Source organism: Protopterus annectens, chromosome 10.part0 (genome assembly GCF_019279795.1).
Source record: "Protopterus annectens isolate FY-2018-M chromosome 10.part0, PAN1.0, whole genome shotgun sequence".
In the NCBI taxonomy this organism is placed as follows: domain Eukaryota; kingdom Metazoa; phylum Chordata; order Ceratodontiformes; family Protopteridae; genus Protopterus; species Protopterus annectens.
Window position 1 is genome coordinate 832,429,547 of NC_056744.1, and position 16,778 is coordinate 832,446,324.

The following is a 16,778-nucleotide window of genomic DNA, read 5'->3' on the forward strand; positions in this document are numbered from 1 at the left end:
GGGATTCTAAATTATTAGATCTACAATCCAAACTTTTGTCAGTAAAAGCTGAAAAAATCAAAATCATTTGGAGATGAAAAAGAAAGTATTAAACAATAAATACAATGAAATTCTAACACATAAAACTAGTTTAGCTTTAGAAAAACTAAAAATTAATACCTTGCCCTCTTCTCCCAAATATCTATATAATTTAGCCACAAGAACCAAAATACAATCAAAAGCTAATAACATTAAAAGTATCTTCCATGAAAAGAAAGGGGAAAATGTCTCGATCTAGGTGACATTCTTGATGCCTATAGAAATCACTATATGGAACATTTCCAAAAAGAAAATTACATATCGATCAATTAAATCTAGACGAACAATGTTCTATTATAAAAAAATAAAAAGAAAACAGAAAAATTAAAACTAGATCTGCAAGAACTCATATCCTACAAAGAAATTACAGATGGAATAAAAGAGGGTAAAAATAATAAAGCTCCAGGTATAGATGGCATAATTATGAAAATATATAAACTTTCTCCTTCAAAGATACTACCCCTCTTCCATAAAACACTATTAGAAATTCAGTCACAAGTTTTAATACCACATTCTTGGAGATATTCCTTAATCATACCACTCAAAGGAAAACAAATCCCCAAACCTCTGTACCTCATATAGACCTATATCATTATTAAATAATAACTACAAGATATTTATGACAACATTAACTAACAGAATGAAAATACCACTATCCAAAACAATAAATAATGATCAAACTGGATTTATATATCATAGACACACAAACATGACAATATTAAAAGGATAATGTCTCTTATAGATTATTAAAACAACGTTGAGCAAGCGGTAGAAAAATAAACAGATAAACGAAATGACCACCACAGTCACCAAGCACAAATAAATCCGATTCAGGTAGTAGGGTATGACAGTTTAATATTTCTCAAAACGCCAAAAAGAAAACACCAACAATGTTTATGTGCGTTATTTTGTTGGTATTTTCTTGTTGGCGTTTTGAGAAGTATTAAACTGTCATACCCTACTACCTGAATCGGATTTATTTGTGCTTGGTGACTGTGGTGCTCTTATAGATTATGTTAATAAAGAAAATAAAGAAACACTCATAATTGGCTTAGATATAGAGAAAGCCTTTGATTCCCTAAATTGGGACTATTTATTCAAAATCCTAATGATATTTGAATTTCCTGCATCCTTTGTTCATCTCCTAAATAATATATATACAAATAATTTAGTGTACATCATGTTAGGTCCTTTTACCTCTGAATATATGCATATAACAGGCACTAAACAAGGATGTCCCATGTCACCGATTCTATTTGCTCTGGCTATTAACATATTGGCATATTCAATTCATAACAATATAAAAATCAAAGGAATAGATGTTTATGAACAATACAATTCTAAAGTAATGCTATTTGCTGATGACATATTACTAACATTATCTAATACAAAAGATACATTAGAATAATTAGATATATTAATTGACAAATTTCACATGACTTCAGGACCCCATTTCAGTAAATCAAAATTTTTATTTTTAAATAAAAAAAAAAACTACAGACTAAGGGGGATCACATCATAAGGAAACAGGAATCTACCTTAAAATATATAGGAATTGAGTTATGCAAGGGTAATAATAAATTAGTCTCAAAAAACTACAACAACAACACAATTAAAATCTCTGTGAAAAAATGGAACACAATAATATTAACATTTGAAGATAGTTAATAAAAATGTTTTTTTCTGCCCAAGATCCTATATATAGCCTTGGCAATATAACTGTTACCAGAAAGGAATATACTTAAATAAATAAATTCATACCTAATAAAATTGTTATGGCCTCCCAAAAGAAACAGAATAGCTTTAATACATCATATCAGACCATGGAAACAGGGAGGATTAAATTTCCTGATACAGAAACATATATAAAAGCATCAATATCTAAAACAATTTCAGATTGGAAAAGTCCAAATTACTCTGCAAATTGGAAAGAATTACTAACTGTAAAAAATTCAAACAGATAAAAACAATTTGCCATGGCACATATTATGTATTAGTATGCAATATAACATAACTAAACCCACTAAAACTTGTATGATTAATTATTACATTGACTCATTTAGGAAAATTATTAAATGCAAATATATTTAAAAATCTGGTTTGATCTTTTAACACCATTTATAGTCACCAAGAACTTTCCACATAAAATATATAGGGAAATTATTAATTCCTGGGAACAGAAAGAATTTGTTTGTTGGCTCCAATGTATCAAATAACTAAAAGTTTTAGATATGAAAGTAATAAAAACAACATACAAAATTCCACAACAAGACTGGCTAACTTTACAGAGTATTCGGTCATATTCGCAAGATTTAAGTAGAATAATTAACAATTCTTCATTTAAAGAAATACCTAAATTTACGAAATACATATATGAAATCATGACTTTGACATGGGAAACAGTATCTCAAAATTTTACAAAATATTGGTAAACTATAAAACACCCAAAACCACTCAATACAGTTAACTGAAGATATTAAAACAAATATCTTATTATTAATAAAATATACATCCTTTACAAAATACTGGAAAGTTTTTAATTGAAAATGCTTGCACAGAACATTCTTAACCCCAGACAGATTCAGTAAAATTAGTTCTTCCTTAAAAGGAATATGTTGGAGATGTGAACAAGTACACAATGCAGATTGGAAATTTCTTTAACCGTGTTAAAATTAAGCCATTTTGGAATGGTATTAATAACTTTCTACAGGCTTTATTTAATGAATCATTTTATTTAACTAAAGCTCTTGTATTATTAAATGTGAATGAAGGTCTTCATTTGAATAGGTCAAACATGTATGGACTATACTTGTAATTTCAAGGAAGTGTATAACAAGAAGATGGAATACAAACAATACCAACTTTGGAAGATTTCTACAGCCTACTGAAGACCACAGCATTATTGGAAATTAAAATTAAAGAACTAAGAATTTATCCAAAGTCATTTATCAACAACCCTTGGGGAAAAGTCTTTGACACTATATAATAATTGATCAGACACTCTGATAATGGAATGGACATACTTCATACTTTTATTATTTTATTTATCTGTAGATATTATATTACAATTATTTACATTTTACAGTTTGAATATTCTATTTAGATATTGATGTTTAATATTTTGCCATATTATTGCTTTGTCTTAGTTAGAAAGTTTTAGTATATGTTTGCTTAGTAGGCAGGAATATGTTTGTTTATTCATTAGTCGTTTTATTTAGGTTTTATCCATCATTCATCTACATGGTTATAAAGTATGGGAACATTTCGTACCTTCGATGCCCCGTTCTCTTTATATAATCTGTATTGGGCAGTTGTGCATATATTGGAGAACATCGTATGATAAATTCAAAATTTGAATCCACTAACATGTGTATTCATCTTTATGTAAGCATCGTTTATGGTGTTTTTGGTACATATACTTTTTCTAGTGTAGTCTTGTGTATAATATTCCAGCATATGGCTACGGACCACATTAGCTAGCATGCTATGGATGGTATGGTGACAAGCAATGACATCGATATTTAGTAAATGTTTTTACATTAGATGAGGACTGTTACTCATACCTCATGACCCATAGCGTTTTTGTTAATGGGCCAGAATACTGTTTAAAATAAAATATATTTATTTATATGGAGTGTAAGTACAGCCATGGTGATTTTTGTATATATCTTTCTTTTCAGTGTAGCTTAGGTATTGATCATATCAGCTAGTATGCTATGGACGCTTTGGTGACCATTAATGTTACCGGTATTTAGTATATGTTTTTACATCAGACGCGGATTATTATTCATAAGTACATGGCCCATAGCATTTCTTGTTAATGGGTCAGAATATTGTCTAAACATTTTTATTTATGTGGAGTGTTTTAGATTAGTTGAGTATGTAAGGACATTCGGTTAGTCAATGGACGTAACATGCTGTATGCATCCAGTTGATCCTGATTTGATTATTTGTATGTTGTGTAAGGGCAGTATTAATTTATATTTAATAGGTAATATTTTTATACATCAGGCTATTAATATGAAATTAGATAGTGTTTACATACTTATAGCCAGGGTATATTTTTATGTGTTTTTTATGTGCTTTTTATAAAGTGTACATTGTCATTTTATTTTTATATGGAAGTGCATTTATTGTATCAGTTTGATGTTGTACAATATATAGAGTTGTTTGCAACTAGGATGCAACTTTAAATATTTTATTGGAATGCATTGATTAATTCATCACATGAATGTTTGATAGAAAAAGCCTACTTGAGTGGATTTTTGAAATTTAACGGTTTGATGAAGCATTCGTGAAAGCGCTTACCTGTAGCATGCTTAATAAAAGATTTTTATTTTAAACAGAGTGTTTTACCACTTGCAACAGTTATTGATGTACATTTTTGCATGTACATAGAAGTTTATACCTCCGTGGTCACCTTTCAGCATACTCGTTTACTTTTTGGTTTATACTTATAAAGTAACTGTATACATTAAGATCTGTTATAGTGTCAGGCTAATGTAAATAGTGTACATAGTTATATAAGGTGTTATGTATAAATACTATGGAATTCATTCAACTGTATTTTTAAAATAAAAAAAATTGAGAAATATTTGATTCTGATACATCGACTGTACATAATAAAACATTCTTAACCAGACTATACTAAATGCAGACTTTATTTTGAAATGTACATGAAGATTTGGCTCAAAGAGGGACTGGCACCTGTTCAACACGGTTCTGGGTAATTAACAGATAAAAATGTTTATTCCAGTCTCGTTCCAATTTCTTCCATTTACTTCCAGCTGACTTCAGTATTCTACAGTCATACCAATTCTTACAATGGCAAGTCACCATTGATTGGGGGGGGGGGCAACAGAACAATAGTTGCAGTTAAAGTAAGTCCCAAAACCCCACAGCAACCTTGCAAATCTATCAGCAGTCAGACTATGCATATTCTACAGAGCAGAAGTACTCCTTCAGAATGTTACTTCAGAAAATCTACAGTAAAGTCTCAAAGAACACCAGCAGAACAAAATAAAGCAACTCGTACAGTTCTGCAGTCATGTTTCTGTACAAGTTGCTTTATTTTGTTCTGCTGGTGTTCTGTTCCGTGCAGTTAACTGCCGGAGGACTTTTGACTGTTTGATTTTGTTAAAGACTCAAAGAACTTCAACAGAAGAGCAGTACTTTAGAAAATCTACAGTAAAGATTCAAATAACTTCAGGCTCTCCCAGATACCAGTGTAAAGGACATTATCCAGTTAACAGCAATGTATCAGATAACTTCATCTCCAAAGCAGACAGACTTTCAAGTTTCCAATGTGACATCACAGATCCAAGGGAATCCATACAAGAAAAAGTTTGAAAAAGCTGTGAAGACAGATGCCAGGCCACCTTCTTACAGCAACTTCAACTTTCCTTATGTGAGCATTCATTTTTATTACAGTGCATTTTTTAGCCAAGTCAAACAGTAAATCTCAGAAATGTTTAAATATATCAGTAAATGTAAATGGTACTTCTACAGTAATGGCAACAGTAAAGGTGTGGTTTAAAGTTAACAATTGAGTAAAGCAGTCAAAAAAACTGTGTTCCAGATATGTTTGTTTAAATTTCAGTGTTATTAGTTCAGGAATGTTAAATCTTTCTAAATGCAAAAGGGTTAAATCACAGAATAAAACTAACACTTTCTCATGTTTCGCAGAATGAGTCAGCTTCTGTCAGTATGGTTTTAGACTTCACACAAATTATTGTTTACAGTCTTCAGAAATGAGTGTAAATGCTACAGCACATGTAATTCAAAATAGTGTTAAGTTACAGTATTGCAGCTACAGACAAACAATCATAAGTATCATGAAGATTTCCATACCAAACACAAAGAGAATACTTGCAATATCTCACATTCACGTTATTTCAAATACAGATGTTTAGTATGTAATAAATTCTAGTTTAATGTTTTCAGACGCCAGTGCAAAGGGAGGATAACAGGGATCACAGTGCAGAAGTTGCTGAAGTAAACGCCAGCGTACTTCAGGGCAAAATAAAGAAGAAATACATACCTTACATCAAGTCAATGTTATTACTAGTGTTTCCGGACAAAATAAAGAAGAAACAAATACCATAAAAAAGAAACCTCATACCATAGCTCAAGCCAGCGTTGTTGCCAGTTCTATAAAAAAGGATTTTCAGCTTATCTATAAAGGGTGTTGCAGTACAGTACCAAACCAGATTATCTATCATTGTTTAAGGCTGAGAGAAATTACAATATTTCATTGTTTACAGAAAAGAAATTATGAAATAATGTACTGATTAATACATAAAACATCATTTTCAGTTACAAGCAGACCTCTACTAGAGGACACGAGTGCAGCTATGTCATGATTTGAAGGGTCAAAGGGTACAGCAATGAACAGTTCTGAGTGTAACAGTTCCACACTAGATATAGACATGTCAGAGTTATAGGTTGTTTTAGACTTCAGTAACAAGATTATACAGCAAAATAAAAGCTGCTACAGAATGTACAGTAATGCACACGGATGACATTTGCAAGAATGTGTGTGCAGTAATTGTGCAAATGTAGAGAATCTGGTTACGGCAGGAACACTCAGATTTATGGGTTAAAGATAAAATAAATTCTAGTTCAGCTGCCTTAGCTGAAGTGCAGGCAGTGAAGTTACCGCATTTTCAGAAAACAGTATCTTATTCTCAGGAAAGTTAAGACAAACTGAGAATGGCCAGTAAGAAAAAAAAAGGTAAGGTAATAATTTCAGGCTAGTATGCATTTACCATTCTGGAAGCACAGGTTATGTATAGTATACCAGATACGATAGTCAAGTTCATTCACAGAATAAAGGGTTTACAGTTACAGATCTAACAGAACAATATTTTGTGTTATTGTTTTATTTAGCAGACATTAAGACCTGTGAATTATGGTACTAAGTGTTGCAATGCATACATGATATATTGATAAAGAGACAAAAAAGCATTCACAAATATTAAATGATGTTTTGCTGGTTTACAGAATGTAGAATTTAAAGTCAGAGGTACATTTTAAAAGTCACAGCACAGTCCAAAGTTCTGATCTCATACAAGAAAAGAGTGCATCACAAATATGTGTCATTAAAGCCACAGGTTCAAATCTCATGTTAGGAAAAGAACATACTTGTATAAAAAAACAGACAAGTAAAGTTCCAGAATCAGATCAGTTCAGCTCCAGTAATAAATGTGTATATGTAGCGGTTCAAGATTGTATATATTTCATGCAGAAACTGCAGTTTACCAAGCACAACAGAGGCAAAGAGTTACGTAACTGAGTTATCACATTAAAGACCAAGCTCAGTGAGCTGAATTTACTGTATGCCATAAAACAGTATGGTAAAGATCAGTTTAATATTATTAGTCACAGCTTTATGCAATAACAGTTCTTACTATTTATCCAAGAAAAATCTAGATAGTAATGGTAAATCCTTATAGCATTCATTAGTACTGAAAGAGTTAAATGACGTCAGCCAAGGAAACAGCTACATGTAAACCAGAAGGCAGAGAACTGCACACTGAAGACATTCTTTTATAAATTATGACTTGAGGGTCACAGAGTAAACAGAGAAAATTCAACAGTTAAGATTAATTTTGCAACGATGCAGAAATGCAAAAAATGTTGAAATATTAATACAGTGCCAGATTACTACTTTGGTTTCATTTGATGTTATGACAGGGAAAAACAATGCCACCGTTTCCTTCTGAATTAATAAAGTTACAGCCTTTCCATTTCACTGTAGTACATTATCAGTTCAGTTACAGACTTGAGAGAATTTATTTATTAGCAACATAGGTCTATTTCACTATAGTACATTATCAGTTTGCTTACAGACTTACAAGAGTTATTAGCATATATTTATTTCATGCAGAAAAATGTAAATACAATCAAGGCAATAAGCAATGCTATCAGTTTACAATTTTTAAAGCTCGGACCTGATATTGCTTTTTTTGTGCTTTGCAGATATTGCTACAAAAAGACAAGCAGTCAGTTTTGGATATTTGAATAATTTCTCATTTGGTTTTCCAGAATGCATGTTTTAAAATACAGTCAAGAAAAAATATTACATCAGCCACCCAAGCCTTGCACAGTAGATGGGGAAGGGGGGTTTGGAAAGCCTAAGTATAAAATGGACAAAAAACTGACATTGGAACTCTAAGGTGGCAGCCTTTCCAATACCTCAATAGTGACATGTACAATGAAGAGTGAGGCCTAAACTTGGCAAGAGCTGTGGTGCATATATCAAGTATCTACAGAAAGTTAAGACCACCAAAGCCACAAGTAATTTTTTTTTTTAATTCAGTTTTGAACACATACAGTAAATGTGTTTCAGTTATCTAAAGAAAGCAGAGAGTTAAAAAGTGTATATAGCAGATGTGCATCTGTGCAGATTACAGTTAAAGTATGCAAATGTTATGTCTTCAGACAATTGAATAACAGTACTAGTTTTCAGTTTATGTTTTTATCTGTATTCATATAATACTGACAGAAAAAAGTATTCCTTTACTAATAGTTTGTTGACATTATACCATTTGCCAGATTTCAGTTTATTGTTTTATCTGTGTTCAAGTAACACTGGCAGGAAAGGTATTCCTTTAATATAAGTTTAGTTAGTTTCCAGAATATAACATTTATACACAGCTATTTTAAATGTTCAGTATAAATATGTATCACTTTAATGTACATTTCAGTCAAGTTTCAGACAATGACATTCATACTCAGTTATGAGATCAGTATGGTACACTTCAATCAGATTTCAAACTATAATACGTATACTCAGTTACAGATTTCAAACAGTATTACTAGACTGTTTACAACATACAATTACATCACGCTTCACATTATTCAGTCATTAGTTCTACGGGTAAGGTGACAAAATAACTTGTAACAGGCTTATTAAAATAAACTATCTAAGGAATAAGTAGTAATAGTTATTTAATACACTCAAGGCATAACAGGTCAGGCTTAATTTAATTAACTTACAAAATACAGTGCACATTACCTAGTACATTAGACAGAAAGTTCAAAAGACACTGACAGAATATGCAAAAGTATAGGCCTGAAATACAGGAAGTATAGGTTTTTAGTAAAGGAACTTATATTATTACAGCACATAAATATTTACAGGATATTTAAGACACAGACTTAAAAGGCAGATATCTATTATAGCACACAGAAATTAAAAAAGGTAACTAGACGAGATTATTAGTAACAAATCTAGCTGAAGATTTACAAGTATATGATAATTATGCTTCAAGATACATACAAATAGGTGTAAAAAAGAAAGTTCATCATTTATAACATGTTAAAGTCTTCTCCATTTATAATTAAATCATACAGTTAAGACATTAATCCAAACAGACCATACATGTTCAAGTTTAAAACTGCAACTTTATTTACCAGCTAAAGAAAACTTATGTTATATTAGCTCTAGTGATCATTGCAGTATACTTTGCAGACCATATTAATAGATTTATAAAGTGATTGCAGAAGTAAAGTTCATTTTAGTAATTTCAGGACAAGTACTACAGAATAAATCATACAAAAATACAGTTAGTAGAACAGACCTTGCATAGGGCAAAAAATGTAAGGTTAGGCCTGTGTCTTCATTTTATAGTTCATATTTGAAATTAGCTACAGAAACAGATACCAGTGTTGTGTTCAGGTATCTCAGGAGGAATTGTAAGATCAGCTTTCATTTAAATGTATTTCGTTAGCAAAAAAATACAGTATTCTCTTTGCATAAGTCTAGAAATGCAGCTATATCAAAGCAGACCTTCACAGTTTGATTCAGTTTCACTGAATGCAATTTCAATCAGTGAAAATAACCTTCAGTCAAGAATAATGATAAGAACAGAATGTGCAGTACACCGAGTATAAACACATTTTGGCTTGGGAGCGTGTGGAAATTTACAGGATTTTGGTATTATCAGGAGAACTTCAGACACAGTTAAGTTTGTTTGCTTGGACCGATATGCAGAAAGCAACTGTAGTGCAGTCCTCTTGATAGAAACACTTGCAAATGAGTGAGGAAGTCAGGACAAATATCCAGCATTCCAGAATCTTAATGATATTATTCAGGGAAGATAGAAATAGAAGTGCTGCAGCTATGGAAATAATTATGAGTACAGAAACTAAGGACATAATTATCAGCACTGTTACAATCTGAGTATAGAATTTACAGGCAGTATAATGAGTGCAGAAGCTACAGACACTCAGATTTGATTCAGATACATCTACCGCCACTGTACAAATTAAAACATTTGGTACTTGCGTATTATCACAACCACATTCTCAACAACTCGATAATATGCAAGTAGCGATGCATCTGCACAGTGCTCCATTTTCTAAGAAAGTTTCTCAGTACTTTAGACTGAAACATAAGCAACTGACTGGGGGGGGGTGTTCAACAATAAACTTTGTGTATACCCGAAAGCAGGAGCCCCAAACTGCCCGATTTTCCCTGCAAGTGAGTGTGCAGGTGTAAGTGTTCCAATTCACTTTCCTTTAAATACCATGAAAAAAGTAATACATTTGCAGGCGAACCTGCATTGCATGTTGTATGGCTTAATTAGTGCAGTGGTATATGCGGGTAAAGTAGTAAAAAGCAAAGAATGCCAACAAAACAAAAGACTGGCATCAGCAAGCAAGCCACCATATCAACTGCATTTAGTGATGTCACATCACAGGCGCTGGGTATTGCCATTGCTAAGCATGCCTGTCAATTGATTACCAGATGAAATGGGTGCAAGTTGTAAAATAATGGTGTGTCAAAGGCCCCCAAAATAGGGACAGATTTTGCACATTGCCATTAAAGAGTTTCTTAGAAACTGGAAACTGTCAACAGCTACTGGTACTTACGTGCTCACGACTTGGTTGACAGCGATAAATTGTCTGACCTTTCATTTCCCCATACCACAAAATCTGTTGAAAGAAAAGTCACTGTAATGACAGACACTTCAGTGACACACACTTGCAAATGAACTTTAACAACATATTTTGGCAGGAGGCGGACTTGGAAATAAGCCACTTCTTCTACTTCAAATGTGGATCCAATAATACGCAAGTACCAAACATTCTTAACTGAACTACAGTGTTTCCAGACTTTATTCTGAAATGTACAAGAAGATATGGCCCATAAAGGAGAGACTGGTACCTGTTCAACTTAGGTCTGGGTAAGTAACAGATAAAGACATTTATTTCAGTCTCAATCCAGTTTCTTCCAGTTGATTCCAGTATTCTACAGTCTGAACAATTATTGCACACACTTATTTACTTGTTTTACTTGCAAACTACACTAGAAAGTAGCATAGTTTTCTAGAACCTGAAACCAGGTATGCACAGTGCTACTTTAGAAATCTAACAATTGAGTTCTTATATTTACATGAATAATAATAATATTTCATCAAGGCTGAATATTATGCAAGCTGCAATAATCATTATTACTAAAACTTTCTGGAAATTCTGGTGGAATCCCAGTCACAAGCTAAGTCTAAACATTTAAGAACCAACAGAATCTATCTGGCCCAAATTTATTACCGTTGCCTGAACTGCTGGAATAAAGGAGTTTTCAATTACTAACATCTCCAGAGAGACTGCATAGAATTATATTATACCATGACCCCCCCCAAAACGTGCACGCTGATTGGCCAGCGTGCGCATTGTAAATCGAGTTATACAAATGGAAAAAGGTCTGGTCGCCCGGACTTTTTTCCATTAGTATAACTCTACTTTTAAAACACTGTCTCGCTATGTTAAATGGGTTTAACATGAGACAGCTTTTAAATAAGCAACGGAGATCTCCGTTGCTTATTTTAAAGCTGTCTCGCTATGCTAAACCCATTTAACATAGCGAGACGAACCTAACGGAGAAAGCAAGATCTCCGTTGCTTTTTTTACTGTTTCACTATGTTAAATGGGTTTAACATAGCGAGACAGTTTTAAAATAAGCAATGGACATCTCCGTTGCTTATTTTAAAACTGTCTCGCTATGTTAAACCCATTTAACATAGCGAAAACAGTAAAAAAAAAAGCAACGGAGATCTTGCTTTCTCCGTTGCTTTTGCCCACAGCTCTGATGTAATGCGCAGGCACGCAGTACATCAGAACTGCCGCGGATGCCAGACATCTGTGGAAGGGCAGTAAACAGGCATTATACTATGCCATTATTTAAGAAAAGTAATAGTTTCTTTTCTTAAATAATGTCATGGTATAATAGCAATAACCCACTTCTGGTTGTGGGTAATGCTGCATTTACCCACGGTTGGCTTTGTTTGTTCCCTCGGGCTTCGCCCTCGGGACCAAACCACGCCAACCGTGGGTAAATCCAGCATTACCCACACCCAGGCGTGGGTTATTGCTATATTAGTCAACTTCAAAAATGGTTACATTATAAAGCATATAGGTGCTTGCTTCGTATAGCTGTCCAGTCTGATATTCCAGTGTTCTTAAACGTGAGATACAATTTGCACATCATAATGTATACTATTAATTTTTTAAAGGTGCAGGACAAAAACATTTTTGGTGCCAATTGAATTATGCCTTAAAAAATTAGCTATTAAATTGATTCCTTAATTACGACAAGAACACTTGTCTATCTACCTACTTAACTAAATAAACTACTCAAAACTTCATCAAGGTGTCTTTATTCCTCCCATAGTGATGATATCAGAGAGAGAGTCTCCTAAATCTGGTAGCTAAAGTGATTTTATCTGGACTAATCCTTTATACTCTATTTCTTGTTAGTAGTGTCACCTTCTGGATACCAGACTTAACTCAAGCCCTCTGGATTACCTCCAGTCAGTCCTATCAGTCTGGAGATAATTTTACAATGGGATGAGTCTCTACAGCTATGTCAGACACTCTTCCCTACATGATAGTCTCAGCATACAGTGATTGATGATGTCATCCTCTATAAAGTGCAGTATGATGCACTAAGTCGATCTTCTGGGGTGGCGCTAGGCTTATACTGTATGGAATCCAGCTTGTATAACTAGACTGGTATGTTGTTCAAATCTGACCTCAGTCAACTAATTGTGTGGGTTGGTGGTATATTACTGCCATTGTATGACTTTTTGAATTTCCTCTCATTTGGCTCCCACTCAGAAGAACCTTCTACACAGCCCCCTAAATCCATCATCCCCTTTTTCCCTTGATCCACATAACATCCTTACTGTGGATCACTGTGGATGTCATCTCAAAGACACACACACACTTTATGAAGCAGATCCCCTCCATGACCCTCTACAAACAATCTCCAGACCACTGGATGTGTGACTGCGAATTCATTCAGGTGGTGGTGCCCAACACCTATATGGACAGAGGCAGTCTGTAATAAAAATCAAACACACACAAACATCCCTCTACTATCTTTCCTCACCTAGAGATCGCGATTTGGATTAATGGGATAATAATGGCAAGGCTTGTATAAGTTCTTGGCAGTTAGCCTAGTAAACTCCTATGACCCTACGAACATTGTACATACTGATGTTGTCATCCACATGTGCTATGTTAAGGTGTGGATGTACTCTAGTCCTACAAATGTGTATTCCAATCTGGGATATGAGCTACTGTATTGATGACCGCTGCTACCATTTGGTTACATGTTCCTTCCATGACAGCTGTAGTAATATGCCTCCTAAGGACTGTGGACATGGGATGATGCTATGTATATTGTTGCCTTACGAAGGCAGGTGTTCTAACTGTGGAGTATATCCACATTCTACATGGTTCTCATTCAACCATCTCAGTAACAGCCAGAGTATGGCACAGGTGTGCATGTGTATACATAGCATCTGTAAATGTCATCTGACATACAGCAATATTATGTCATAGTGATAGTCCTGGGGTTATCAACATGTTGTAATGCTGCTATATACACTAACATACGACATTCTTAGTTTCATTCACAAACTTGGCGAATTCACTGTATGCACTACTGTGTTGCTATTCTTAAGGATTATACAAGTGTTCCCCAGCAGCACTGTGTAACTGTCAGCATTTGTATAATTAACAACTCTGCATTAACCACATCCACCTCAGTTGTAATGTGTCCACATATGGTGTCTGGGCCCTCATCCATGCATTTCCACTGATAAACATATAGGCATACAATGTATAACCGATGTAATACCATGAAACAGATACAGTTGTACGACTGTGCTAACAGTTCCACTGTGCTGCATGTGATTCATACCCAAGGTTTTATTTGGAGACTACGTACAGCTTGAAGTTCAGCTCTAGCACAGGTACAGCTATACCGTGACTGTACTGTGTCACAGACGTACCACTACATCACATCAGTATCACCACTTGATAGTTTGTGTGAACACATACGAATGTATGTTAGGATTTCATAGAAGTATAACATTTTCACTGGCAATGTCAGGGGGACAGTGATTGTGTGGCACGTGTTTAGGTTTGACATGTGCTTATAGTGGGTGCTCCATGTATTGTTTGGTTTATGTACAATATTACAGTGGTAGCTTCCTCGATCATTGGCAGTTGACTTTGCACTGCTGTAATTGCTATACATACGGGCAGAGATGATGCACTGCCATCTGTCTCGCATATGTTGTACAATTCATCATCACAGATCACTTCTTAATGCACACAATATCTGCAGATGCTTCAGACAATATCTATTGCTATTACATATGGCAGATGCATGCAATATCCTGCTGTGTGCAGGATAACAGTGTTGTGTTTGTATGTGTAGTTATCTGTATGGCTGATACCTATGTCAGGCACGGATGCTTTAGCCAAGTACAAAGTGAGCTCCCACACATCTGGTGGCCATGCACAACTATTCTCTGGGATACATACTCATTACGATTTTACAGTGCAGACTTCCCTTCAAGGTGTTCCACTTGATGCAGGTGTGACACATATCGTGCTGCACCCAGTAAATACACAGCTCAGTAACACTAATGGCATGGGTACGATTCTTTGGGGGGGGGGGGGGTTGCGGTTCATAGGTCATGCAAATCTCTCAGCTTGCTGGGACTGCCCCTGATTTCAACTCCAGGTTTAACACTATTTTTCTTAACCCCTCCAAAAAGCTGTCACTTTTGGGGAAAGGGTGGTAAACTCCCTTTAAAAAATACTGAATCATTACAGTTGCACACGTCTGTTACTGCAGAACATATATTCTGTCTGTCAGTACCACAGGTTAATATTCGTAATATTAAAGAGTGTCCATGATTGTGCCCATTTCTTTCTACATTTGTCCAGAAGTCTGTTTGTGTGTGTCCCAGATTGGTTGAGAGCTATGGTGACATGCCATTCATATTCGCAGATCTTCAGAGTATGCATATACCCCCTACTGTATATAATTATTTACACAACAGATACCCTTGTCAGCTATTATTGCGCCAAGAGTGGATAACCTCTTAAAATATTTTTAATTGCCATAAATATATATTTTAATAATTTTGATGTAAAATAATTCCTCTGCCTACTGTTTCAAAATTGCTGTAGTATATTTTGCCAAATTGTTGGGGGTTGAAGTCACTAAAATGAATTACATTTGAGTTTCAGACTATCATAGCTTTCAACTAATCAGGGACAAATCTCAGCAGAGTCTGGGACAAATCTAGAAGTAATCAGGGATAATTTTATAAGTATTAGTATAATTAACTTGAGACAATGATAGAATCAGACAATGTGAATGAAAATACATTTTCTGAAGTAAAAAAAAACTCTATTTATTATTAATAAATAGTATAGCGCACTGCTACATTCATCCCTCTCCATAAACGGGGATCAACTACAGATGCTGGAAATTAATGCCCCATTAGCCTGAGTCTGATATGCAAGGCTATGGAACACATCATCATGGTCTTAATTAACAAGGATATAGGGAATCTACAAACTCTAGATCCCACGCAATTTGGTTTTGTGAAAGGTAGTAGATCATGCTGGCTCAATCTGGTTGACTTCTTTGAGTCAGTCACCAGAGCTGTGGATGAGGGCAAGGCAGTTCATACAGCCTACCTTGATCTGGCAAAGGCCTTTGATACCATTCTACATTCAGGAATCATTGATAAACTCACCAAACTAGGCATCAACCCCTATATGACTAGGTGGGTTGCAAATTGGCTCACAGTGGGTTCTAAGTCAGACTGCTGACCAGTCACGAGTGGAGTCCCACAGGTCCTCTCCTGTTTGGCATCTACTTCTCAGAAGTCAAGACCAACAAAGAGGGACTCTGGCTGACCAAGTTCGCAGATGACTGCAAGCTGGGAGCCATTATTAACTCCCCAAATGATGTAGACATCCTACAGAAAGGCCTCACTGAGATCATTGACTGGTGTCAGAACCATGGCCTTAAGCTTAATGCCAAAAAATGTGTCATCTCCTTTGGGAAAAACTCAGTTCCTACTAATTACCACATCGACGGGAGCCCACTGAACACTGAAGGCGTTGTAAGATCTGGGGACACAGGTTGACAGCAACCTCCCCTTTGACCACCATATTGCCACTGTGGTCAGAAAGCTCTTCTATGCGGCACATCTCATTACCAAGGTTTTGCATCCAGTAAGAAAGAGGTCATCATCTTTCTCTACTCTTCCCTCATTAGGCCAATCATCAAGTATAATGCCCCATTTGGCATGTGCCTCACTAGGAACATGCAACAGCTGGAAAGGCCACAAAAGTTCCTCACGAAGAGGATCCTAAGCCTT

At 34.8% G+C, this 16,778-nt stretch overlaps 1 protein-coding gene across 8 annotated transcripts in view; it reads right to left on the reverse strand.

Moving 5' to 3' along the window:
* The window catches only part of KYAT3 (kynurenine aminotransferase 3), an 846,358-nt gene that overhangs the window by 746,820 nt on the left and 82,760 nt on the right, over positions 1 to 16,778 (reverse strand). For 4 of the 8 annotated variants that reach the window (XM_044085641.1, XM_044085640.1, XM_044085634.1 and 1 more), the window contains one exon: positions 10,957 to 11,019. The exons of the other annotated variants lie outside the window; for them this stretch is intronic. In XM_044085641.1, the coding sequence (XP_043941576.1) occupies positions 10,957 to 11,001 (45 nt within the window). In that variant the 5' untranslated portion in view covers positions 11,002 to 11,019. The remainder of the gene's footprint in view (positions 1 to 10,956; positions 11,020 to 16,778) is intronic. 8 annotated transcript variants of the gene reach the window in all.